This window comes from Eumetopias jubatus, unplaced genomic scaffold (assembly GCF_037043125.1).
Source record: "Eumetopias jubatus isolate StellerSeaLion01/CBP00866 unplaced genomic scaffold, mEumJub1_p1.0 scaffold_12, whole genome shotgun sequence".
Lineage (NCBI taxonomy): Eukaryota > Metazoa > Chordata > Mammalia > Carnivora > Otariidae > Eumetopias > Eumetopias jubatus.
Window position 1 is genome coordinate 77823939 of NW_028274818.1, and position 26483 is coordinate 77850421.

Here is a 26483-nt window from a genome sequence, read left to right on the forward strand (position 1 = left end):
AATACAGAATCTCTGGGAGTTGGCCCAGGCTGCTGTGTGTTTAGCGCCCTTTTCAGGCAGTTTTGATTCACAGCCAAGCCTGCCAATGGCTCGTCTCTGCCGTCAGATGCTAGCAGGCAGGGCTGGACCATGATTCATGGCTCAGAGGCTCCAGCACCAAGCAGAGGGCCTGGCACTGGCTTAGGCACCCCATTAGGTCAAGCTGGGGATCAAGACTGGAGCCGAGGGCCTGGCTTGGCCACAGGGTGCTCATTCCCCTCCCCATCCCAGTACCTGGCTCAGGTTGTCTTCCGGGGAGGGGGCTGGGGTTGGAGGGAACCTGTCGGACTCCTTTCCAGGTCACTCTGATTGCAGCTCGGAATGTTGGGGCATGCAGAGTGAGGGCCACCTGGAGGTGGGAGGGGCCAGGCCGGCCTGAAGGGGACGGGCGCTCTGGACAAACACGGAGCCTACCTCCTCCCCCAGCTGCAGCTCGTACTGCTGGTCTCCTGCCTTCTCATCCTGTCCACCAGGACCCTTACCCCCAGTCACTGGCCGTCTGTGGGCACACACGCCAGTTGAGGTGGTATCATTTGAATCCTAAGTCGCGATGAGGTGAATGTCCTCAGTGGGGGTCCAGACTAGATAGGTGGCTTGCCCCAGCTCTTCAGAGGTGGTCTCTGGTGGGGGAGGGCTTTTGTGGGGTTCTGTGTGGTTGCCAGGCCCCCTGGTAGAAAAACAGAATGAGCTAGTCTCTGGTGAGGTTCCTAGGAAGCAGATTCGGAGTTGAAGATTTGCATGTGGGAGATTTATTGGGGAGAGGTGAGGTGGGGGACACCGCAGGGAGAGGGAAGAGGCAGGATTGGGCAGAGGGAGGATTGGGCTGCCAGCCATAAGTCTCAACAGGGGTTTCAGCCACCCCCACCCGGAGGCCCCACAGAGCGTGCTGAAGCTGGGACAGCCTTTAGGGTTACTGCAAATTAAGGCACCAGACTGGAGCTTTGCACCCCACAGGGACCAGTCATCAGATATGGTGTCCCCTTGGAGAAGGGGTGTGACTTGGAGCTATGCCCAGAGCTGTGAGTTGTGAGCCCCTTGCCCTCCAGCAACTGGTGGATGGGCACCCCAACCTCAGCCCCTTGAGGGGGTTCGTCCGTGTTGTAGCAGGATGCTACATGTAACACATCACACCAGTTAAAATTGTCAAGTCAGAGTATCTGGAGGCCGAGGTCTACACGCTCCTCCGGAGTTGTATTTTAACCCTACTCTGTAGCCCCTTTTGGGGAGGGAAGGTTGTGGGCCCTCCGTCCCCTTTAAGCAGCGCCACATGCTCTGAGATTTGCCTTCTAATGCATTCAAGGTGGGTCCCTGTGTTTGCGTGTATTCTTGGAACCTCTCTGCTGCGTTTTCATGCGCCTCAATGTCACTCTGCACATCTATGCACATCTAGCTTTGGGGTCTCAGGGCTCATTCTGTTTCTGACTTTTCACTCTGCACTATGTGGCTGGGTGTGCATTTGGTCTGTCGCTTCTAACACGGTATCCTCCTCCATGGATCACAGTGTCTACTTTTGACTGCCCTGCTCTCAGCCACGGACACCCAGATGGCATCCCCCTGCTGTCACCACAAAGAGTCCAGTGCGTCCCCTGATGGGTGTCCCCATGCAGCTGTGGGAGTGTTTCTTTAGGAGATACATACCCAACCTGGAGTTGTGAGGTTGTCAGATCTCTGCATCCTTTGGTATTCGAACAGGTGCCGGGGTGTTCGCTGGGGTGGCTGCACCAGCCCACTTCTTCCAACCTTTGGCATTTCCTAGCTTTCTAACTTCGACCAGTGGTGCAGTATCAAGTGGCACCTCGCTGTTCTTATTTGGAAACTCACATCACTAGAGCACTTTCTGGAAATGTCACTTTATTTTTTTAAAGATTTTTTATTTATTTGACAGAGAGATAGAGAGAGCACAAGTAGGCAGAGTGGCAGGCAGAGGGAGAAGCAGGCTCTCCGCCAAGCAGGGAGCCCGATGCGGCGCTCGATCCCAGGACCCTGGGATCACGACCGGAGCCGAAGGCAGACGCTTAACCAACTGAGCCACTCAGGCGCCCCTCTGGAAATGTCACTTTAGGCAAGTCACAGCAATGTAATAAGGTAGATGCTCTGCCAACCAAATACGGTAGGTTTCACAACTGGGAGAGGCTGAGGAACTTATATGAGGTCACACAGTTAGCACGGAATTGGGATTTGAACCGAGAGCAAGCACTCTTAACCACTGTATTATTATCATCATGATTCGTCTCCCTCTTAAAATATTATCTGAGTCTACATTGCAAGCTTCTTGGCAGGGAATGTGTTTTAAACCTCTTTAGGGCCCCTGGAGAACTGAGCCCAGGGCCTTTTTTTTTTTTTTTTTTTTTTTTGGTAGGAGATGCTCAGTAAATCATTGTTTTACAGATTTGGATGAAAACCAGTGCGGTATGTCTTTCAGAATTTATCTGGAGGACAAAAATGCAAGAGAAGAGGAAACTTGTTTGATCGATTAGCCCCACAGAGATACTGACTGGGGTCTGGTGGTGGAAGATAAAGTAGCCCTGGGCTCCTGGCTTCCTGCCTTCTGACCCCCAGAAGTAGCTTGTCAGGAGGTTAGGGAGCAAGGTAGTGTTAGGAGGGCCCTTGGGGGAATGGAGAGGGGCAAGGCTGACAAGCAATGAGGAATCTGGAATCCCAGAATACCTCAGCTGAGTTGGCTGCACCCCATTTCATGAAACTAAGGCTCAGAGGGTACTCAAGAGCAAAAGCTGAGCTGGAACGCAACACCATTCTCTCGGACACACAGTTCAAAGATCTTCATTTCTTCCTCAGGAGGAGAATTAGAGTCAACATGCAGGGAAATATTTCTTTTTTGTGCTCTTTTATCACAGTGCAGAGCAGAGCTGAAGAGTTCGGGGGTAGCAAAGGTGCCCCTTTCTCCCTCCCAGTGCTGCTTGAGACCCTCAAGGACACACTCCCTTTTCTGGGAAGAAAGCACCTGTTAAACTGAGCCTAGCCTCATTGTTCTCATCCGTAAAATGAATATGATAATACCAACTTCCCAGAGTTGCTGTGACAATGTTATGCATCTAGAGTACCCAGCACAGTCCCCCAACACAACAGACTCTCCCAGTAGGAAAGGACCGTTATGTCAGCAGACACCGGCTGTCAGGTTACTTCAGGAAGAGTTTGAACAGTTTGGTAATACTTGATTTCCCTCAGGCAGGGGAGAGAGAAATGAATTTATTCCAGGAACCATCTTGGTGCCTACAGTCTTTCAAAACCTGTGGTGTAGTACAAAATGGGGACGGAAATGAACCCCCCAAAGGGACTTTTGGTGGCCAAGAGATTAGGAACTTTTTCTCAAGTTGGATGTGGAAGGTGGTAGCCCAGGGGGAAGGGCGGATTCAAAGAGGACCTTCTAAAAATACCATTCATTTACCAAAAAGACACAGACCACTTCTCTGTGGTGCCCCAGACAGCTCCTCAAAAGGAGAAATCATCTTGTCACCCATGCCTCCTGTCACCAGGCAAGGACAAGAAGCCATGGTTTTGCAGCCAGGCATCTGGCTCAGATCCTACCAGTTTTTCTCAGCTGTTTCTTTATCTGAGAAATGGGAAGACAAATCACAAATGTGTGTGTTAGACTGAATGGAATAAGGTCTACACATCATGTCATTTGGTGCCTGGTGCTCAGCGGGCATCTGTGAATTCTAGTTATGCATCACTTTTATGGGTGGAGAGAGCCTGCTATGTGCAAGAGCATGCTGGAGTCTGGGGATAGGTGAGCTAGACAGACAGGGCTCCTTCCCTCAGAGGACTCCTGGCCTGTGTGATTTGCCTAGTGCTAGGGCAGCTGAAGGGCTCCCTGTCCTTTGCAGTGGGGTGATTTGAGCCATCTCTGTTCCCAGTCCCCTCTAGATTGGCATGTGGGGGAAAGAGTCCAATCAGAAGCACTTCCTAAACATCTAGAGAGAGACATAAGGAACCTGGTTGTGGGAACCCTGGTCCCAAGCCAAGATGTAAGTCGATCTTGGGCATGAATGGGAGACACTGTGGCTTTGGGAGATCGAGACCAGGAGACTAGACTCCAGAACAGAGCCCCAGCTCTGCAGCATCCCAACATCATGGGATTCCTTTGACTGTGGGCCTCCTGTGTGCCTCCAAGAGCTTCTCTTGGCCTTTCAATGGTCCCACAAGGGAAGTGTCAATATCCTGATCTAGTAGTGGGAAAACTGATAGAGAGGTGAAGTCACTTGCTTAATGCCTCCTAACCAGGATTCAGGTGAAAACTCTCCAACCAGGTGACCTTGGACAAGACATTTCACAGAAGTGTTTGACTATCCTCATCTATCAAATGGGCATTAAATCCTGCCTTCTCCCTAGAGCTCTTTGGGAGCTCAAATGAGGGGGTAGGGTGGAGGCAGAAGCCCATTATGAGCTGGAAATCCCTGTATACTCAAGACAAGTGCATAAGGTGCAGAGTTCATCTTGGGGTAGCTGGAAGGAAGGTGTGGAGGTATATGTTGGGGATATCTGAGTGTGCATGTCCTCTTCTTCTTCTTCTTCTTTGAGAGAGAGAGAGCGCGCATGAGTGGAGGGGTTGGGAGCAGAAGGGGAGTGAGAGAAAGAATCTTAAGCAGGCTCCATGCTCAGCATGGAGCCCAATGTGGGCCTCGATCTCACGACCCTGAGATCATGACCTGAGCCGAAATCAAGAGCCAGACGCTTAACTGACTGAGCCACCCAGGCACCCCAAGAGTAAATGTCTTCTTGTCTGGGTTTAGCCAGTGACACAGAACTCGGGCCCATGGATGACTTTTTTCCCAGGCACTTCTCAGTGGTAGCGATGGGGGACATGAGCAGACCTCCCAGGCTGCACTGCTGGCTGTGGGATTTTCTTGTTCCTATGGGGTCTGTGGGAGCTCCTTAAGTAAAAGAACGGAAAGCTTGGCTTCACAATGTTGTGACTTACGGAGGAATGAAAGAGAAAGGGCCCCTTTGTCAACCCCCAGAGCTTAGAAGCAAATTAATAATCATAAATAATGATAGTGATGATGATGGCCATCTCCCACATTTGCTTACCGTGTATGTGCTGGATGCCATTCTAAGCCACCATTCCCTAAATTCTTGCTAAGTGCCAGTCACCTTTCTGAGGGCTTTATGAGAATTAACTCACTGGATCCTAATGAGTTACCAGTTATTATTCCCATTTTACAGATCAGGAAACTGAGACTCCAGGAGGTTGATATAACGAACCTACCTAGGTTGTGGTGAGTTGGTAGGTAGGAGTGATTTCAGAGGCAGGCAATTTGACTCCCAAGCTCACGCAAGTTGGCTTTTTTCTCTTCTGTCAGTGTGTTTCTCTGGGATCTGATCGCATTTGGCAATGCTGTCCAAAGTTTGAAGCTGAGCCCGTCAATAGTGGGGCTGGGTTATACTTCTTCAAGCTCCTCTCCATGGCACCTCCTGCCGTCACCCTTCTGCGATAGGACCTGGTCCCTCCCTATTCCTGGGCCTAGATATGACGGGGAGTGTTCACTGAATGGAAACATTTTGATCGGCAGGAAAGAGCAATGGACTGAGAATCTTGTGCTTGGGAGGGATCAGGTGCAGGCTTGGCCAGGGACAGGCTATGGGGCCTTGAGCAAGTGGCATCCCTTCTTAGGGTCTCATCTGCTCTGTAGAGTGAAGAAGGTTGGACTTGAAGGCCCCTGGCAGACCTGTTACCCTGTGAAAAAATAGTTTGGGGAACTTGACCAAAGTCACCCAACTCATTGGTGAAATGGTTAGGCTCAATCCAGAGCTGTTGTCTCCAGATCTGGCTGCCTGGAAAAAGAGGTGGATTGCTACAATGTAAGCTGTCCACAAATACCCCAGACTGAAAAGAGGAGGAAGGCACCCGGCAAGATTTGGGTGGAGGGGGGTCTTTTCTTACCTCCCTGGAGAGAACAGATTTCTTCTCTGGTCTCAAGCCACTGTGCTGGGAGGGGTGGAATTCTTCCTCTGACCCCCAGGCTTGGCTTCATGACAAGAAAAGGGTGGGGACTCCATCTTTCGGTTCCGCTTCCTCCAGTCATGGCTGGCTGGACCTTTGAGGCAAGTCTGTGATGTTTGGGTTCCCGCGGCCCCCACCCAACACATTATCAACAGGCAGCCCCAGCCAGGGCCCCATGATGGCCTGGAAAGTTCATTCTCCGTGATATCCGGGGTCTGTGCAGAGACCCTCCATAGGTAGTGAGCATTGTTAATGAATCAAATGAAAAGCAGCAGCTGGAAGGCAGTGGTGAGTTGTGTGTGTGTGTGTGTGTGTGTGTGTGTGTGTGTGTGTGTGTGTGTGTGTGTTCTCCCGCCCCTACCCTCTTTGGTCCTTCTCCCTCACCTCCACTTTCTTGCGGCCCAAGCAGGGGCACTCAGAAGGCTCTGGCAGGTCCTCCGGCCTTCAAGGCCAGCTCTCCTCTTGCCTCTTCCAAGAAACTCTGAGTCCTTCCAGCAAGTGTCTGCATTTCATGTATAGGAGGCTGAATGGGGGCCCCCAGAAGATATGTCCACATCAAATCCCTAGAACCTGTGAATGTGACCTTATTTGGAGAAAGCATCTTTGCAGGTGTAATCAAGTTAAGGACCTTGAAATAAGATCATCTTGGATTATGCAGGTGGGCCTTAAACCCAGTGGCAAGTGTCCTTTTAAGAGAGGGGCAGAAGATCTGAGACATGAAGAAGAGACAATGGGACCACTGAGGCAGAGATTACAGTGATTTGGCCACACAGTCACAAGTAAAGGACTGCCGAGAGTTTCTAGAAGCTACAAGAGGCAAGGAAGGACTGTCCCCTAGAGCTTCTGGCAACACCTTGATTTTGGACTTCTGGCCCCCAGAACTGTGAGCGACTAAGGCTCTGTTGTTTTAAGCTGCTCAGTTTGTGGTACTTTGTTACAGGGGGTCTGGGAAATGAACCCACTAGGGAGTGGAGCAGGAAGCATGAGCCTTCAGAGTGGCTCTAGCCAGCAAGAACTGCATATTATCAGGGAGGCTAGTTGGCCTCATCTACAAAATGGAAACAATAATGCCTATCTTCCTGGGTCGGTTTTTGTTTTGCTTTTGCAGCTTTATTGGGATGTAATTCACATAGTGTGTAATTCACCCATTTATTTTATTTTTTTTGAAGATTTTACTTTTTCATTTGAGACAGGGAGCTACAGAGAGACAGAGAGCATGAGCAGGGGGAGAGGCAGAGAGAGAGGGAGAAGCAGGCTCCCCGCTGAGCCAGGAGCCAGGCGTGGGGCTTAATCCCAGGACCCTGGGATCATGACCTGAGCCAAAGGCAGACGCCCAACCATCTGAGCCACCCAGGCGCCCCCACCCATTTATTTCTTTTTAAAAAATATTTATTTATTTTTAGAAAGACAGAGTGGGGGAGGGGCAGAGGGAGAGGGAAAGAATCTCAAGCAGACTCCTTGCTGAGCGTGGAGCCCAATACAGGGCTCGATTCCAGGACCCTGAGATCATGACCTGAGCTGAAATCAAGAATTGGATGCTTAACTGACTGAGCCACCAGGGTGTCCCACAATTCACTCATTTAAAATGCACCGTTCAGTGGTCTTTTCAGTATATTCACACAGTTGTACAACCATCCCCACATTAGCTAAAGAACATTTTTGACATCCCCCCAAAAGAAGCCCCACCTCTGTGATCATTTGCTCCCCAGTTTTTTCCACAACTCTCTCCCAATCCTAACCACTAATCTACTTTATCTGTAAAGATCTACCTATTCTGCACATTCCATATAAATGGAATCATACCATCTATGACCCATTGTGTCTGGCTTCTTTCCCTGATTGTCATGTTTTCAAGTTCCATTCATGTTGTAGCCTGTGTAGTACTTTATTCTTTTTATGGCTGAATGGTATTCCATTGTATGCTTATTCATTCATTTATTGATAGATATTTGAGTTGTGTCCATATTTTGGCTATTATGAATTATGTGTCTATGAAATTTCATACACAAGTTTTTGTGTGGACATGTCTAGGGTGTTTGGAAGATTGAATGAAGTGGTATCTAAGGTGTCTGATATGCCCTTCACCAAATGAGGAATTTTAGAATCTGCCCCGACTCCTTCAGTTTACAGATTAGGAAACTGAGGCACGGAGAGGAGCAGAGACTTGCTCGAGGTCACCCAAGGCCGTAGATAGAGCATAGGACTTAACTGCATATCCTTGCGTCAGAATGCCCAGAACCAGATCCGGGTTCCACTTGGACTTGGGTCACCTATGTAAGTCACCTCACGTCTCTAATCCTCAGGGTCTTCATGTGGAAAGTGAGGATATTAAGAGTATTTACCTCATATGATTGTTGATGTGAGAATGGAATGTGCTAGCCCATGTGTCTGGCACAAGGTAGGTGCTCTACAAATCTCAACTGTTATCACTCATGGCAGCACTAGATGTGGACCTCAAGTCTCCTGGATCCCAGGTGTAAGGTGTCTTGAATCTACACTTCCCCACTTCCCTTCCCTGTATGGTGGGCATCTTCTCAGAGCGATTATAAGTTCCTTGGAGGAAGGAGATATGACTTGCTCTCTCCACTGCCCAGAGCGTATAAGAGGTGCTGAATGAGTACTTCTGCTCACTTTCTTTGGCTCTCCCAAACCCTGGCCTTCACCAGGTGACCCAGCTAGGAGCTATGGTAGGTGTTAATTCTCTACATCTTTCCAATGCTCCCTGCGCTGACTAAATGTGTCTTCCTTCCAGGCAGCGGACAGTGTGCCGCCATGGAGTTGGGGTCTCTAGAAGGCGGGTACCTGGAGCTTCTCAACAGCAGTGCCGATCCCTTGCAGCTCTACCACCTCTATGACCAGACGGACCTGGCTAGAGAAGAGATTGAGCTCTGCTCAGGTGGGCTCTCCTCCCTCTGGCCCCTCCCAAGTCCTTCCTCATCCCCCTCAGCCTGCGGTGGAGACAGTCAGCAACCGGGCAACGTTCCGGCCGCAGAGCTCTGGTCAGCACCGCGGACAGCTCCAAACGCTTGCGTGTTGTTTGCTATCCAAAGGGGAGTTCTCCCAGCCCCGCCCCGCCTCTCCTTCCTTCCCCACCAGCCCTCTTCCCAAACCTTTCCTGCTTCATCCATGGGGCTTTTCCCTCCAGAACCCGACATGGACACCATCAACTGCGAACAGTTCAGCAAACTGTTGTGTGACATGGAAGGTGATGAAGAGACCAGGGAGGCTTATGCCAATATCGGTGAGGAAGCATTCTGAACCCAGAAGAGGGCCAGTTGAGGGGAAGAGTTCCTTTTTCTCTTTTGGTAACGTCACCCATTCACCACAAGCCACAGCAGGCTCCTCCCTCATAAATTAGGGCAAGGGGGATGCAAAGCAAGGGCTAGAAAAGAGACTCCAGGGAAGAAGGGAGATTGACCCCTTGGCCAATGACCACCAGGCAAACAAAGTCTCACTTTTGTATCCTCTGCCTCCAGTTCTATACATTTTTATATTTCTTGCTCTTCTTTCCTTCCTTCCACACAGCCCATACCATATACCCCTCCCTGTCTTCTCCCTAGCTCCTAAGCCAGACTACTCTAGTATTTGTAATATCTACCATTTGGGCACACTTGGTGCATGCACATCACTGTATGTGTGTTATTGCATTAAATCCTTACAACAACAAAGGAAGTAGATTCTATTAGTATCTCCGTTTTATGGAGGTGAAAATCGAGGCTTAGAGAGGTAAAGCAGTGTACCCAAGCCTGCATTAGAGATAGTAATGGGCAGCTCTGAGATTCAAAGCTAAGGTCTTTCTCATTTCAAAGTCCTTATTTTTAACCACGAAAAGGAAAGAGTCTAGGGTGGAGAGGTTCTCTAAGGCTTAAGCTGAGAGGCTGATTTGCAGGTTAAAAAGGGCTACTACTTTCAGATAAGGGCAGAACTCTTTGGAGAGATGTGTTGCTGTTGGTTTTTGTTTTTGTTTTTTTGGAGGAGAGTGGGGTAAAGGCTCCCTCCTCACCACTATTTCATACAGAGGCTCTGTTGAATTAGAAAAAGATGCCCTTTTCTGGAGGATGCAGCCCCCATTTGTCCTCTTGCTGGACACCCCTGTGCAGTGAACAACCTGTACAACCGTTCTTTGTGGGCTTTTTCCTGGCAACCCAAGAACCACATCACTCAGGAGGTCTGTGCTTAGCGTGAATGTGGCCAGTCTTTCCCCAGTGCACAGTTAATCATGCAGCACACAAAGTGGAAAATGGAGAGTAGTAACTATGTGTCTCAAAAATTACAGAACTGAGAAGTCTGCCCACTTCCTTTCCTTCTTGGGAACTTACTTGAGGAAGCAGAAGTGTTTGGTGCTGAGGGCATTCATATTCCTCACAGCTGGAGGCAGAGATGAAGGATTTGAGCATTACTTAGGATTTAAGGGCTTTTCGCTTGGGGGCATCTACACAGGAAGTGGAAGCTGCCAAAGCAAGGCGAGGCAGAAGCTTCATCCAAATCTGTTGCTTAAGTCTGTGGGCTTTCTCTGTGCTTCTAGGAAGTCAGGCTCTGGCCTGAGCATCCAGTCATTTGAGGCATCTTGAAATATGTCTAGAAAATGGCTTCCATATGTGCATAGTGGGTATAATAATCACACCCGCCTCATGGGATGGCTGAGGATTGGATGAGTTTCTGTGTGTAAAGTGTTTAGGAAAGGAATTTGCAAAGAGTAAGTTAGGCACCCCCCTCCACGACCACCATCACCATCATCAAGGTCATCATGGTCACTGCTCCCCTTTTATGGCTCTCCATTGCTGATAAAATCAACCCTACCTTTCTCCCAGCATGAAACTTTCCCACAGACACCTGTCTGAGTTTTTCAAACACTTTCCTCACTCTGTCCTCACTGCCGGAAGCCCTCCACTTCCCATCTCTCTGACTGTGACCATCTTTCAAGGCCTGGCTCCAGGATCCCTTCCCTCCGGAGCCCTCCCTGACAGATCTGTGCCACCATACACTCTTTCCTCTGAACTCTTGCCATGATAGCTGTCTTCCCCTGGGCTCCAAGTCATGTACCACTTTATTTAATTAACCACTATTTATTAAGTGCTTTTGGTGTCCTGGCTACTATTTTTGATGCCTTAACTTAGAGGTGGAGCCTCTAATCCTCACCATCCATCCCTGGGTTGCAGGCATTTTTTGTTCTCATTACACAGATGAGGACGTGGAGTCCCAGAGAGGTTAAGCAGTTGGTCCAAGTTTGCACAGCTAGTAGGGTTAATTGGGGGTTGAGCTGGGATTTAAACTTAAAGCCCATCACAACTCTACCACACTGCATTGTACTACTTGATAGCAATAGTTAAGTTTTCATGGATGCATATCATCCCTTCAATTAGATTAAGAGCCCATGAAGGTTCAGGGTTCCTTCATTAATTTGATCATTCATTCAGCAAATGCTGATTGAGCACCCCCGTGTGTGCCAAGGCTGGAGGGTCACAGTTCCCTGGTACCTACCCCAAGGCCAGGCACACAAGAGGTGTTCAGAAAACTCATGGACTGACTGTTCTTTTCCTTGTCTGGGCAGCGGAACTGGACCAGTACGTGTTTCAGGACTCCCAACTGGACGGTCTGGGCAAAGACATTTTCAGTAAGTTGGGGGATTCTTGGCTAAGCCTGCGTTTCCTTCCTTGTTCCTTGGGGAGCATCATAATACCTGATGACCACCCTTTGAAGGGCGGTCAGATCCCTCCCCAACATAGGGACAATGAAGGCTCACTTTGGGCATCCACTGACTACATGTTGGTGTCTTTTTTTTTTCCCCCAAAGTCGAGCACATAGGATTGGAAGAAATGATCAGTGAGAGTGTCGAGGTGCTGGAGGAAGCAGGGCAGAAAAGTCAGAAAAGACGTGAGTAAGCCCCTCTCTGATCTGACCTCAGCCTGCTTGACTCCTGGCCCTGCCTTGGCTCCAGAGACTGCTATGGCTCCCTTGTTAAGTCCTGTCTGCTCTGCCTGGGTTTGGATGTTCTATCCCCCACTCCCCTCACTGCTGCTCCCTGGTGACCCAGGGAAGAAGCAGACAGCCCAGGTGCTAACGGCCATTCTCCTGGTTTGTCTCTGCCCCTCGCTGTCTTGATTGCCATTTCCCGAAGGCCATTTGGGCTCTGGCTTCTCTTTCATCCTTAGTTGTCACCTCTGTGTTTGAGGGAGGTGTCTTTAACCATAGATTCTGGAGTCAGCAAGAACGGGGTTTGAGTCCTGGGTCTGCTATCTATGGGCTGTGTGGCCTTGAGCAAGTGCTTGTCCCTCTCTGAGCCTCCTACTCCGTCTCCCTTTCTCCTTAATCTGTCTTTACTGGCAGTCCCCATAAGCTTTTAAATGCAAATCATATCATTCTGCTGTCCTGCTAATGCTCCAAGGGCTACAAAATACATACACAAGACCTATATGATCTGGTCCTTCCCACCTTTCCAAGCTTGCCCTGGGCTAGGACACTCCAGCCACACTGGCTTCCTACCATTCCTAGAACTCACATACCCTTCCCAGCCTCCAGCCTCAGGGTTCTTGCACTTGCAGTTCTATCTGGAATGCCCTTTTCCCAGTTCTTCGCATTGCAGGCTCCTTTGAATCCTTGAGGACTTGGCTAACATGTCACCTCGTCCTGAAGGCCTTCCCTGACCACCCTTCCACATGGATCACCTCGCTGGTTTTCACTTTGTCTGTGTCTCTCCTAGCCCCTTAGTGCTTGCCACCATCTGGACTTTTTTTTTTTTTTTTAATTGCCTTTTGACTATTTCCCCACTGTGAGGACAGCGATGTTGTCTTCCTTACTCATTAACTAAGTTCTAACACAGGGCCTGCTGTAGAGCCTCAATAAATGTCCAGTGAATGAACATATCTGCAAAATGAGCTCAACAGTCGAGTGAGAGCTTCCTATGCTCCAGACCGTGTGTCAGACTTGTACCTACTTCTTCATTTGTCAACAGGTGAAGCAGGTGCATGCTATAAAAGTTCAAAAGGTGCAAGGATATTCAGTGAACACAAAAAAAATCTCCCTTCCACCCCTGTCTCCCAGACCCTAAGTTTCCCTCCCTGAAAACAGCCCATGTTGCCGGTTCCCTCCAGGGAATTCCTCTTGCTGGTCTGCTTTTTTTGTTTGTTTGTTTTATTTGATAAATATTTTCCCCAGCATTTTACTATGAAACTTTTCAACATAGAATAAAGGTGAAAGAATCGTACTGCAAACAACCATGTAGCACAAACAGTCTCCAGTTGATGTTTGGCTGCATTTGCCTTAACACATCTCCCTCCATCTGTCCATCCCTCTCTCCACCCACTTATCCATTTGTTTTATTTTGGGAACATTTCAAAGTAAATTGCAGATACCAGTACACTTCCCCGTACGTCCGTTAACATTCTTGTTCTTTTTTAGGGCTGTGTGGAAATTCACTGGGTGGGTGAACTGTGATTTGTTTTGCCAGACCCTTGCTCAGGGACACATAGGGTTTCCCTCCATCGCTGTGCTGGCACTTGCTCCCTAGCTCACCAATTTTCCATGTACTCCTACAAAGTAGGAAGCCCCACCTCTGTTTCACAGATGAGCGATCAAAGGCTCAGAAAGGCTCTGTTGCAAAGACACAAGGCTAGGGAGGGACCCTAAGCAGGTTGTTGTTGTTTTCATTTTTGTTTTTCTAAACTCAAACTCGTCTTGTGTCCCATTTGCACTTCAGCCTCCTCCAGTCCCTCGCTGCCCTGGGTCTTCAAGGTGGGGTTTGGGCACAAGCAGACAAGCAGGGCAGGAAGGGTCAGAGGAAGTGGGGGGGGGGGGTACTGGGAGCTGCAAGGCCACTTTCCAGCCATTTAAGGCAAGGCCATGTGGGCTGCTGGGGTTCATGGGCCCCTCATGGCTGGGACCACACCTTCCTTGGGGTGGCTGACCATGATATTTCCTCTGCAGCCTTCCCAGAGGAGCTGTCCGTGGACTTGAAGCACAGGAAGCTGGGTGAGCAGGGCGGGGTGCACCCGGGGAGACTGTGAGGCAGGGAAGCCAGGGCTCAGAGAGGTGAAGTCACTTGTCCAAGATCACACAGCTAGTGAGAGGCAGAGTTGGGATTCAAACCAAGATCACGGTTCCATAGCCCCCTGCTCTGCAGTTTGAAGGCCGCTGGGAGATTCAAGTTCTCCTACAAAGCCTCTCCCCCAACACCCCTTCTTAATTCTGAGTCAGAGCTGAGAGCCCGCCTCCCGCCTTACTCCACTGCCCCTCCGGACCACACTTCTCCTTTTGGAGTACAGAGTCACCTAGGGTCAGCTGGTCACCCAGTGCCCTCTGGCCTCCCGAGAGCCCCATGCCTCAGCGAGCCTCTTCCCCAGGCTCGCCGTTTCCGCCCACCAGAGGCTGCCGCTTCTCCCTCCATCTACCCTCTCATCCCGCCCTGTTGTTATTGCAAAGTGGGGGAGACCAGCCCCTGAGCGGCACAGAGTGAGGAAGACAAAGCAGCTTCACCCAGGGCTGAGAAGAGGACGGGAGCTCCCTCCCACCGCCCGGAGAGAGATCTACTGTGCTTCTGCCATCCTCCCCAGAAGGGCCCCGCGAGGCGCCCACTCAGATCCCGCCCGTGGTCCCCTGGATCTAACATGGTCGTCTTGCTCACAGCTGAGCCCCTCGCTATGCCCATGGTGACTGGCACGTTCCTGGTCGGGTCAGTGAGTGACTCCGCAGCTCTGCCCTGCTTGTCACCACCTGCTGTGTTCAACAAGGAGCCAGCATCCGGCCAGAGCTGGCTGGAGGAGACCGTCCTGATGCCTGGTACGTTAGGGACTTGGAGAGGGTAGGCTTCCTACCCCCCTTCCCTGCGGGTGCCTGAAGAGTGGCCACGGTAGGGCCCACCAGGGACAGGAACCCCCCCTTGGTGTCACCCACTTCCATCCCAGCTAGTCCCATCCTCAAGGTCCCTGTCAGCTCAGCCTGTGCCAGAGAATGTGCCTTGGAAAGAAACATCCCTGGGAGATAGAGCAGGGAGTCCCCACCTATTAGGGCATTTGCTCATCAGCCCTCTTCATTCATCAGCTAGGCACTGAGCACCTTGTCTGTGCCCGCCACTCTGCCGGGTGCTGGGGACACCACCATGGGCAAGACAGATGCAGCTGCTGCTCTGGGGGACAGAGGAGCCTGCCCTTTAGAAAGGGAGTCAGATCTTAATCGAATAATCAGAGAACAGGATGACGAACATTGGTGCTCTGGAGGATCCCACCTCACTGCCTTTGTCTCCCCAGTGCACCCTTCCAGTTCCTTGCTGAGCCACCTGAGTCTTCCTGCTGGATGTATCCAGATCATCCCTGGCCTCCCCTCTCTGCCCCAGGGGCTCTGGCAAATCTCAGGGCCTGGGACGGGGGTGTCTGGTATGGTCATCTATCAAGGTGAGTGTTCAAAGCCTGCCCCCAATCCCCTCTCGCAGCTACCTGACTACTCCCTGATCCTGTCCTCCCCCAACCCCAGGCATTTGGCACCTTCTCATGATCCTCCCTCCCCAGAACACCTTTCTCCAACCCCCTTTCCCAAATATCAAAGCATAGGGGCAGAGCTCCCCAGGGTGGTCGGGGTGAGTGACCCACCCACCCAGGGGCTGTAGCTTCCTAGGTATCACTTTACCCCACCAAGCCTTAGTTTTGCCTTTTTTCCTTTGTATTAAACTTTACTGTATTTAAAAATCACATCAATACATGCTCATCCACAAGCCAAACAAAATGAGATGCTTACAAGAGTTAACGAGGCTCTTCTGCACTCTCTTAGTATAGAGTGGTGAACCGTTTGGTGTGCATCCTTGCGTGGCTTTTTTGGAATTGCCTTATTTCCTGATTGGCAGGATGGTCCCTGCCGACCTCCCACACTGAGGAGTTGTGAATTGCCCAGGGCAAGTCTCCTTTGGGCTCTCAGGGATGGGAGAGAGGATGAAGTCAGGTGGGGAGACTTCCACCCAATCCAAGAGCATCCTTTTAAATGTTGTATGCCAGTTTTTCATATACTGCGCTGGTGGTCCAGAAGGAAGGGAGCATCCCTGACCTGACATCCAGACAAATGAGCACTGATCGTATAGCAGGAAGAATGTTATAGTAGCACTTACCCTAAGCTCCCTGTGAGCTGACTGTGCCCATTTCACAGGTGGGGAAACCAAGTCTCAGTGAGCTAGGGGTAACTCCAGAGTTCCTTCCTCAGTCCTGTCCTGAAATGTCTTCCTCTGGAAGTTCCCCAGTTTCCTCCCCAGACTTTCCAAGCCACACAGCCTCCTTTGGGGCGGAGAGGGGGTGACCCAAGTGGGGTCCTGGGTGGATAACTGGTTGTTCTAACCCTTCCCATTGTCCCAATGTAGGCGAGATGCCCCCGGCCAGCCAAGTGCTTCCTTCTAGTGGCCCAGCTGTGCAGAGCCTCCCCAAGTCCCCAGATCGGCCCGGCTCCACCAGCCCCTTTGCCCCGTCTGCAGCTGACCTTCCTGGAATGCCAGAACCAGCTTTGACCTCCCGTGCAAATAGGACAGGTAAGGACCCTTGGGGGCTGGTGAGAGTTACAGGAAGGAGGACGGAGGCCCTGGGGGAAGAATTGTCTCAATCAGGTCCATGAACCAGGCTACCCACAGGGACAGGCAGGCTGTGTTTAGGGGTAAAACAAGGCAGTGGGGGGGTCTCCGGGGAGTGGAAGGCATAAGAGAACACATGTTCCACCTAAACCGGACCACTGGCCTTCAGCTACTTGCCACCCAGCACGAAACCAGACCCAGTGTGCACAGATCTTCTGATTTGTCAGCAGAATCTATAAATCTCAGTTTTTACATAGTGTGATTTTTAAAGCATTGGCGGAAATTTTTAAAGCATAGTGGCCCAGTTAGGGGCGCCTGGGTGGCTCAGTCGTTAAGCATCTCCCTTCAGCTCAGGTCGTGATCCCGGGGTCCTGGGATCGAGCCCCGCATCGGGCTCCCTGCTTAGCGGGAAGCCTGCTTCTCCCTCTCCCACCCCCCCTGCTTGTGTTCCCTCTCTCGCTGTGTCTCTCTCTGTCTAACAAATAAATAAGTCTTTAAACAAATAATAAAGCACAGCTGGTCCAGTTAAAGGCCTCTTTGAGTAGGATACAGCCTCAGGTCACCACCTTATGACTGTTGTCTCAGGGGAGACCCAGCCCCCCCCCCGGTTGGTTCTGCCTTTGGGAGCCTCAGAGGACTGAATGTCCCCGAGGCAGGAAGGTCCCCAGGCAGTCCCCTCACTCGAACTTCTTCATCTCCAGAGGACCAGATGTCCCCTACCCAAAGCCAGGCAGCTCACGAGATCTCCAGCAAGCCTCCAAAATGGCCTGGTGAGTGGTGGCAGACTCTCTGTGCCCTGGGGCAGGAGGTGGAAGCCCAGGTCTGGTTCTATTTCACTCACTCACTCACTCACTCAACACATACTCAACCCTTCTCTGTTGGCAGTCTTGCTCAGTCATCTGTTCACTTGCTCACTTTATTCTATGAGCAAGTCACTGTGCTGAGGTCCTGCCCTCATAAGCCCATGCCAGGTGTTGGCACCTTGTTTTCCAGGCCAAGGGAATGAATGAGGGGAGAGATGGATGAAGGAGGGGGCTGACTCTGGGCACGGGGGCAATGGGAGGTGGGATGATGAGAAGATGACCGAGCTCCTAAGTCTTACTCCGTTCCGCATGCTCTTCTAAGCAGATATGTTAAATCATGCATGTCGCAAACAGCCCTAATGTTATCCCCCTTTTGCAGATGAGGGATTCCTGGGGCATCCCTGCAGACGTAGCAGAGTCTATAACATGCTCAAGATTACAGTAATTAGCAGTGGAGCTGGGATTTGAACCAGATACATGGATTCCACTCTCTTAACCCTTAACACTGCCCCCCCACCCCACGGCCTTTCTATAGTAAGGGAGCAAAAGCAGAAGGGGGTTAGTGAGTAAATGAAGGGGCGGATAGATAAACAAGGGAGAAGATAGGTGAATGACGGGTGTGAGAGTGAATGAGTGAATGAATGAATGTCTGCGTAACTGAGCAAGGCAGTGGACGGGCACTGACTGGCGCAGCTGGTGGTCCGGCTGGCCTCGTGGTGGCGCTAGCGCCCTCCGCGCCCAGCGCGCGCGCGCGCGCACCCACCCACCCCTCTGGGCCTTTGCAGAGAGCGTGGAGCGGTTGTGCAGCTCCCTACGGGACGAGTACCTGGCTGAGTTCGCAGGCCCGGAAGACATCCTGGTGGAGGTGGAGCTGGTGAAGGCGCGGCTGGAGAGAAGCAGTGGCAAAAGCCAGGAGAGGGAGCTGGCCACCCCGGACTGGGCAGAGAGGCAGTTGGCCCGCGGGGGTCTGGCCAAGGTGCTGGGGGCTGCCGGGGACCGGCGGCGGCCACGGGAGACACAGGTGATCGCCGTGCTGGGCAAAGCAGGACAGGGGAAGAGCCGTTGGGCCCGGGAAGTGAGCCGGGCCTGGGCCTGCGGCCAGTTGCCCCAGTACGACTTCGTCTTCTACCTCCCCTGCCACTGTTTGGACCGCGCCAAAGGGGACACTTACCGCCTGCAGGATCTGCTCTTCTGCCTGGGCCCCCAGCCACGGCCCATGGACGAGGAGGTCTTCGACCATATCTTGAGGCGGCCCGACCGGGTTCTGCTCATCCTGGACGCCTTCGAGGGGCTCGAAGGCCAAGATGGCCTCCTGCACAGCGCGGGCGGACCCATGTCCACAGAACCCCACTCCCTCCGGGGGCTGCTGGCCAGACTCTTCCAGCGGAAGCTGCTTCGAGGCTGCACCCTGCTGCTCACGGCCCGGCCCTGGGGCCGCCTGGCCCAGAGCCTGAGCAAGGCCGACGTCCTGTTCGAGGTGGCGGGCTTCTCAGCCGAGCAGGCCGAAACCTACGTGACGCGCTACTTGGCGTGCACTGGGGCCACCGCGCACCGGGAGCGAGTCCTGGCCCTCCTCCGGGGCCAGCCGTTCCTGCTCAGCCTCAGCCACAGCCCCACCGTGTGCCGGGCCGTGTGCCGGCTCACTGAGGCCCTCCTAGAGCTGGGTGACAAGGCTGAGCTGCCCTCCACGCTCACGGGACTCTACGTGGGCCTGCTGGGCCCTGCGGCCCGGGACAGCCCCCCGGAGGCCCTGGCAGGACTGGCCAAGCTGGCCTGGGAGCTGGGCCGCAAACACCAGGGCACCCTGCAGGGCAGCCAGTTCCCATCGGCCACCGTGAGGGCCTGGGCTGTGGCCAAAGGCCTGGTGCAGCCCATCCCGGGCGCCCCCGATGTGGAGCTGGCCTTCTCCAGCTTCCTCCTGCAGTGCTTCCTGGGGGCCGTGTGGCTGGCCTTGAGCACTGAAATCAAGGACAAGGAGCTGCCACAGTACTTGGCGTTGACCCCGAGGAAGAAGAGGCCCTATGACAACTGGCTGGAGGGCGTGCCGCGCTTCCTGGCTGGCCTGCTTTTCCAGCCTCACGCCGACTGCCTCGGAGCCCTGGCAGGGCCAGCTGCGGCCGCCGTCGGGGCCAGGAAGCAGAAGGTGCTCAGCAGGTACCTGAAGCGCCTGCAGCCAGGGACGCTCCAGGCCGGGCGGCTGCTGGAGCTGCTGCACTGTGCGCACGAGGCCGCGGACGCCGCCATCTGGCAGCACGTGGTGCAGGGGCTCCCAGCCCGCCTCTCCTTCCTGGGCACCCGGCTCACACCCCCCAACACCTACGTGCTGTGCAGCGCCTTGGCGGCGGCTGGCCAAGACTTCTCCCTGGACCTCCGCAGCACTGGCATTGACCCCGCTGGGCTGGGGAGCCTCGTGGGACTCAGCTGCGTCACCCATTTCAGGTGGGGGCAGGGGACAGGGCAGAGGGCTTCCACCATGGTCTTGGCGCTGTGCCCGGTGCTGAGCATCGCGGTGGGGTCTCATTTAGTATGCACTGCGGCCAGGCAGGGGCGGAAGTGATTCCTTCCTTTTAAAATGAGGACGTCCAGGCTCAGAGAGGGATAGCGGCTTGCCCAAGGTCACACAGCCAGTGAAGGGCAGCATCTTCAACCAATATTTGTGGGGGTTTTTTAATTAAATTAAATTTTTTTTCTATTTTAGAGAGGTGGGGGAGGAGGGGTAGAGGGGGAGGGAGAGGGAAAGAATCTCAAGTAGACTCCACGCTGAGCAGAGCCAGATATGGGGCTCCATCTCATGACCCTGAGATCATGACCTGAGCCCAAACCAAGAGTCCAGCGCTTAACCGACCGAGCCACCTACGTGCTCCTTCAACTAATATTTGAAGGCCTGACAGGTGCGAGGCACTGGGCCACATTTAGGATCTAAGACTGATGTGGGCTCAAATTCGTATTCTTCTCTCCATCCCCTAATCAAGCCACTGTTTTGTCATGGTTAAAGCCACAGCCTCCCCTCGAGCTCCCCACCTCCCTTCTCCCTTTTCCATTCTACTTCATAGTCAGCCGTCAGAGCAGTCTTCCTAGAACTTGCATCTGATCATATTCTACCCCTTTGATTCCTCAACTTGGCTCATTTAAATCCTTCTGTGATCTGTTTGATCACTTTAGCCTAATCTGCAGAAAATTTCTCCCACCTTACCCCCAAATAAACTTTACTCAAGCTATAAAGTCCTATACCATTGTAGTAGTTCAACCAAGAATTTACCACTGAGCTTCCTGGTAGCCAAAGCAAAAAGGGAAATAAAACCACTGGGGGGGCGCTGAGAAAAGGGAGGGATCATTAGGAACTGGAGTGGTCATGGAAGGCCTCCTGGAGGAGGTAGGGATGAAGCTGAGGACAGAGAGCGTCTGACTAGGTAGGAGGTTCCTTCATGGAGCTGCCCCTCCATTATGGTCTAGCCCGGCTCTTGTGCCTGGGTCTGAGGCCCTTCCTCCGCAGGGCTTCGCTGAGTGACATGGCGGGGCTGTGGGAGTCTCTACAGCAGCGTGGGGAGACCGAGCTGCTCCGGGCAGTGGAGGAGAAGTTCACCATCGAGCCTTTCAAGGCCAAGTCCCCAAAGGATGTGGAAGACCTCGGCAACCTCGTGCAGATCCAGAGGTGAGGAGGAGAGGGTGTGAGAGGTGGCTCAGACCATGCAGGTTGAGGACAGGCAGGACCCATTGGTACTTCTCCTCTCCTTGGGGAGATCCTGTGTCCTCCCCCAGGCCACCCAGAATCTCCTGCAGCAGGCACCCCCTGGGGACAGAGCCTCCAGGACCCATCACCTCGTGCCCTTCAAAACTTGCCATCACGAACCCAATTTGTCCTCAGCTAGAGCCAGACAGAGACTCCCTGCTGAGGGTTGAGGAGGTAATTTCTGCATCTAGTAACAGAAGTGACACCGATGGCCGCCCTTCAGGGCAGGCAGGACGAGTTACTGTCCCCACGTGATCAATGGCAGAGCGCTAAGATCCAGAGGGCAGAGAAACTTGACGATAGAACAACTGTTTCTTATTCTGTCCTCACCCACTGTTTAAGCACCTACTCTGTGCTGTCTAGGCTGGGTTTGGTAAGCACCTGCTGTCCGTGAAACCCATAAGAATGCCTTCATGACGTCCTGTTTTATTTCTTTTTAACGGGGGACAACAATAGCCTCCAAGGAAGGCAGGTCTCCCCGGCAATTTGAGGCAGGCATCCTGGATCACTCACGTAGGGGCTCAGGGACTGCTCCCCACCCACTAACACTGCCCCTTCTCTCGAGGACAAGGAATTCCTCGGAAGACACAGCTAGAGAGCTCCCTGCTGTCCGGGACCTAAAGAAGCTGGAGTTTGCGTAAGCAGAGGAGTGAATTGTCTCGGGTCCCCGTGAGGTTTCTTATCCGGCATTATTAGCTGGGCCTGAGCCACCGCGATTGGAGAGGGGTCCCCAAAATCATTCTTTTTTTAAAAGATTTTATTTATTTATTTGAGAGAGAGAGAGTGTGGGAGGAGGAGCAGAGGGGGAGAGACAAACAGACTCCGTGCTGAGCTTGGAGCCTGACGCGGGGCTCAATCCCAGGACCCTGCGATCATGACCTGAGCTGAAATCAGGAGTCAGTCGCTTAACCGACTGAGCCACCCAGGTGCCCGCCCCCCCCGCCACCAAATCATTCTTATCCTATTGCCTCGCCCCTTTGGAAACCAGCTTCCAGCATCTGGGGCCCAGCTGGTCAGGGATGGGGCTGGAGCTTCTCGGGTGTGATGCTAAGTGGCCCATTTACTGGTGAACATGCTCCTTCCCATTCATTCATTGGACAGACACAATCCACTGACTGAGGCCACTGTCCTCAATGAGCCTGAAGTCTAGTGTAAACAGACAATTACCCCCGGCTGTGATCAGTGGCCCATGCAGTGGGGGAGGCCATGGGGACTCTCTAGAGAAGGTGACCAAAGGGCTGAAGCTTGCCTGGCTCTTGTTCCAAGAAAGGAAGAAGCTAAATTTGTGTGCAATCTTTGTTAGGGATCTAAAATTGCCTAACAATTAGGAAGAAATTATTAAACACCTACAGTGTATGCAGTGCAATTTATATATGATCTGGGAGGTAGTCACTGCCTTCCCCACCCTACAGATGAGAACATCAAGGCCTAGCCAGGTTAAGTGACTCGCCCAAGGTCCCTAGCTGGTCACCCTCAGTTACCTGCCCCTCCTGATCTCTGCTCCCCCGCACCCCAGAAAAAGGCAAGCGTTTCTGGTTTGGAACAGTGACAAGGTGCCACATTTGTGCAGAAATAAAAATGTTGCTGGAAAGAGGAAATGTGTGAAAACAATCACCAAGGGTGCCTTCTGGCTTTGACTTATTTTTAGCTTAAAAAGCCCCTAGATGGAGGTCGGAAGTGTGCTCTGGGGAACAATAGCATTGAGGTGGAATGGCCCAGAACCAGGAGACTAGCCACCTGGAGGCCAGAAGCCCCAAGAAAGTTCTGAGGAAGGAAGGAAGGAAAGGACTATTTTGGGTGTGTGACTGCCAGCCACCACACCCGGTACCATGCAGGCCCCAGTGGCCTGGAGATGAGGCTTGTTGGCTGCTCAGAACCCGTGAGGCGCTCTGCGAGGGGACAGGGTCCTGATTCGGCCCCTGAGGAGGCCTCCTGCATCTCCCATACTGCCTTCCCCGCTCCCTCCACTCCAGCCCCAGAGGTCTCCTTGCTGGACTCCAGCCTCATAGGCAGGGTCTGGCCCCAGGGCCTTTGCACTGCCTGCGCCTTCTGCCCATGATGCTCTTCCCCAGATTTCCGCACGGCCCACGCCACTACTTCCTCCCTTCTTTCTGGTTTCCACGGAGCCAAACGCTCCCATGTTTGAAAGTACAGTTCTACCTCACCTGCCACCGTGCTTCTCTCTGTACTACTGATTATCTCCCACACCAGATAATTTACCGATTTCTTTCATTACCTATCTTGCCCATGGGACTGTCAGCTCCACGAACGAGGGCCAGGATTTCTGTCTGTTCTGTTCATGGCCCTGTCCGCGACAGGCTCGCATGGGCGAGCAGTCAATACTGGATGCACAAACTCCATAATCCTTCCAACAGGCTCATGAAACAGGGGCCAAATCCGAGGAGACCAAGACGGAGCTGCAGGGGTTTGCCCACATGGCCCCACGGGAGCCACGTGGTAGGGCCCAGGTTTAAGTCAGACGTCAGACTCCCATCTCATGACCTTTTATCGAGGCTCAAGGTTCCCAGACTTTGAGATTGCAAAGACGCAGAACACTTTGGAGTAAATTTGAAGGATTATATGCAGTTACCATGTTTTCATGTTTATCAAGTGTGTTCATTCCAACAAGCAAAATAGCCCCTGCTGGGACCAATTTTATCAGAGAATGAACATTTTTGTGCCAAAAACGCTCCAAAGGACACAATTTCAGAATAAAAGACAGTTCTTTATGTTGAGTTCCGTTTAACCATATTTTAAAAGCAGAACAAAAGAGCCCTGCACTGTCTTTATTTTTCTTCCCCTGGGAGTCGGGTGTAAATGCTGATCCAGCCTGTGAGACCTTGTGTAAATTAGTTAATCCCTCTGTGCCTCGGTTTCCCCATCTGTAAAACGGGGATACAAAGTGCCCTTAGCTCAGAGTTGTGAGGGTGAAATGACATCTGAGGGAAGGACCCGGCGTGTGCCTGGCACGTAATAAGTCCTCAATAAATGGTTTTATTTGTTATTAAAATGTAATGACAGGGGCACCTGGCTGGCTCAGTCAGTAAAGCATGAAACTCTTGATCTCAGGGTTGTGAGTTCGAGCCCCATGTTGGGTGTAGAGATTTTCTTATTTTTCTTATTTTAATTAAGTAAAAAATTTAAAACTTTTTTTAATTAAAAAATAATTTAAAAATAAAAACGGAAGGGCAGATAAGTCAAGTCATTTTTCTCAAGACTGGTGGTGGTCCTCAGGCTGGAATTTGGGAAACACTTCCCCAGGCCAGGAGCCCAGCTGCCTCTTGGGGGGCTTTGGTGAAGTCCGGCCAGAGCAGAAGGGATTGGGGTGCCACCTAGTGGGGATCAAGGGAAGGAGGGTACTGGCGGTCAGGGAGGGGAGGGGGCCTCAGACTGGGCCTGCCTTCTGTGACATGTCCACCCCACCCTGGTGCCACATTGAGGAGCCGTGACTCTTTAGGGGTCTTACCTCTGTTCTTTGCCTCCTAGGCTGGGCTCTGTCTTAGGCCCCCAGGCTTTTCCCAAACTGGTGAGGATCCTTGAGGCCTTTTCCTCCCTTCAGCATCTGGAGTAAGTATGGACGTGGGCACCCTCAGGTTTTGATAACCCCAAACTCTGCTCTGTCCTACCCTCCCTCCCTCGCTCCCTCTCTCCTGCGGCTTCCTCAGTGTGGCTGGTGGGAAGGGCCAGAGGACCCCACTGCAGGGAAGGGAGGACAGATGAGACAATCCCCAGGAATAAAAAAGGGTGAGTCCTTTTGTGACCTCTGGAACTCTTTTCCCTCCCTGGACTCCCATGCTGTTCCCAGCACCGCCATGAGGAGGCAGGATCTGGGAGCAGGCGCCCCTTGCACAGTTGTGGTCCCAAGAGGGTTAAGGAAGTTGCCAGAGCTCACGGGGCTCCCAGGGAAAACAAACAAACAAAAAACCGATCCGTGTCTGTGGGGAGTCAGAACCTTGTTCCCTGGCTGGCCAACTGGTCAGCCGCCCCCGGGGGATGCAGACTTGCTCTGGAAAGTTTGCCTATGGTGTGTCCAAGGTGGGGGGGTGGGGGTGGGGGTGGGAGGAGGCAGGCCTCCTGGGTGTGGGCTGATGGCCCCTCTGTCTGATTCCACCCACAGCCTGGACTCGCTGAGCGAGAACAAGATCGGGGACGAGGGTGTTGAGCAGTTGTCAGCCACCTTCCCTCGGCTGAGGGCCCTGGAGACTCTCAAGTGAGTGCTGCAGGTGTCCTTCCTGCTGCATTGGGTTTTTGTGTTTTTCTGTTCACTCACCCATTTAGTCGTTTCTTGATTGAATCACGCATGCAAATGCTCATTTGTTAATTTCATTGGCGAATACCGAAGGAGCACCTACTACGTGCAGGCACCATTCTGGGCCTTGCAGACCCAGCTTTAAACAGGACAGACAAAGCCCCTGACCTCAGTGAACTCCTAGTAAACAAGCAAACAAATCCGTGATTATGAAGCACACAGTGATGAACGTAAATAACATTTAGGGAGAGGAAGTTACGCTGGGCGGTGTGAAACAAGAGACGGACTAGATGTGTCACTAAAACATCATCATCAAAATAGTAAACTTTAATTAAAAAAAAAAAAAAAAAAGGAGCGCCTGGGCGGCTCAGTCAGTTGAGCGTCCAACCCTTGATTTCAGCTCAGGTCTTGATCTCAGGGTTGCGAGTTGAAGCCTGGCGTTGGGCTCAAAACACAACTGTCCTGGGTTTTGGGAAGTGGATGGATGTGATGTAGGATGATTGTTTACCGAACGGTAGAGGGGATCATCAAAATCTGTCCACACTCTGCTTCATAACTGGGCCCGGGATGGCAGCAGGGTTCACTTTGGGATTTCCTTGACTGTAGGACATTGAGACTTGCCCAGTAATTTACAGTATTCTAGGTGATGCTGTGGGTAAGCTACATCCTCCCCTCCCCCACTCCTTTCTTTGTCCCTCCCTCTCCTACCTTTCCTTCCTGTCTTTTTCCCACCCACTTACGTATCGAACACCTACTAGGTACTTGGAACTGATGTAGGCACAGGGATACAGTAATCAAAAAAACCAGACCTGCCATTAAACAAATAACATGAACACGTATTCAGTTCTAGCTGGGAAATGGGGTCCCAAGGGAAAAGAAGGATGCTATCAAATCACAGAACAGGGTGGGGGGGGCGTGACCTCTCTCCCTTTCCATCCTCACCCTCACCCCCACATCCCACACAGCCAAGGGTGGGACAGTATCTTTTTATTTACTAAGAATCAGCATGTTACCCACAGTGCTGCTCAGAGCCTGTTACCCACGACTCTCCTCGAGGTAAATAGACATGTGTTTGCTGCTCAGGCCACCCTGTGGGGAAATGAGAGTTCCCCAGCTCTGCCCCGGAGTGGGTGGGCACGGATGGGGAGGGGCATGAGAGT

The 26483-nt window shown here is 52.2% G+C and overlaps 1 protein-coding gene across 7 annotated transcripts in view; it reads left to right on the top strand.

Moving 5' to 3' along the window:
• CIITA (class II major histocompatibility complex transactivator) overlaps positions 1 to 26483 on the top strand; it is a 44858-nt gene that overhangs the window by 13896 nt on the left and 4479 nt on the right. For 4 of the 7 annotated variants that reach the window (XM_028117494.2, XM_028117495.2, XM_028117501.2 and 1 more), the window contains exons 2-15: positions 8754 to 8897; positions 9147 to 9242; positions 11553 to 11615; positions 11795 to 11875; positions 13925 to 13969; positions 14624 to 14776; positions 15244 to 15387; positions 16338 to 16502; positions 17243 to 17311; positions 18130 to 19783; positions 20838 to 20996; positions 21640 to 21711; positions 24561 to 24641; positions 25192 to 25284. In XM_028117494.2, the coding sequence (XP_027973295.1) occupies positions 8754 to 8897; positions 9147 to 9242; positions 11553 to 11615; positions 11795 to 11875; positions 13925 to 13969; positions 14624 to 14776; positions 15244 to 15387; positions 16338 to 16502; positions 17243 to 17311; positions 18130 to 19783; positions 20838 to 20996; positions 21640 to 21711; positions 24561 to 24641; positions 25192 to 25284 (3019 nt within the window). Of the gene's footprint in view, positions 1 to 8753; positions 8898 to 9146; positions 9243 to 11552; positions 11616 to 11794; positions 11876 to 13924; positions 13970 to 14623; positions 14777 to 15243; positions 15388 to 16337; positions 16503 to 17242; positions 17312 to 18129; positions 19784 to 20797; positions 20997 to 21639; positions 21712 to 24560; positions 24642 to 25191; positions 25285 to 26483 lie in introns of those variants that run through there. The other 3 variants (XM_028117498.2, XM_088017369.1, XM_028117502.2) reach the window with 3 other exon arrangements.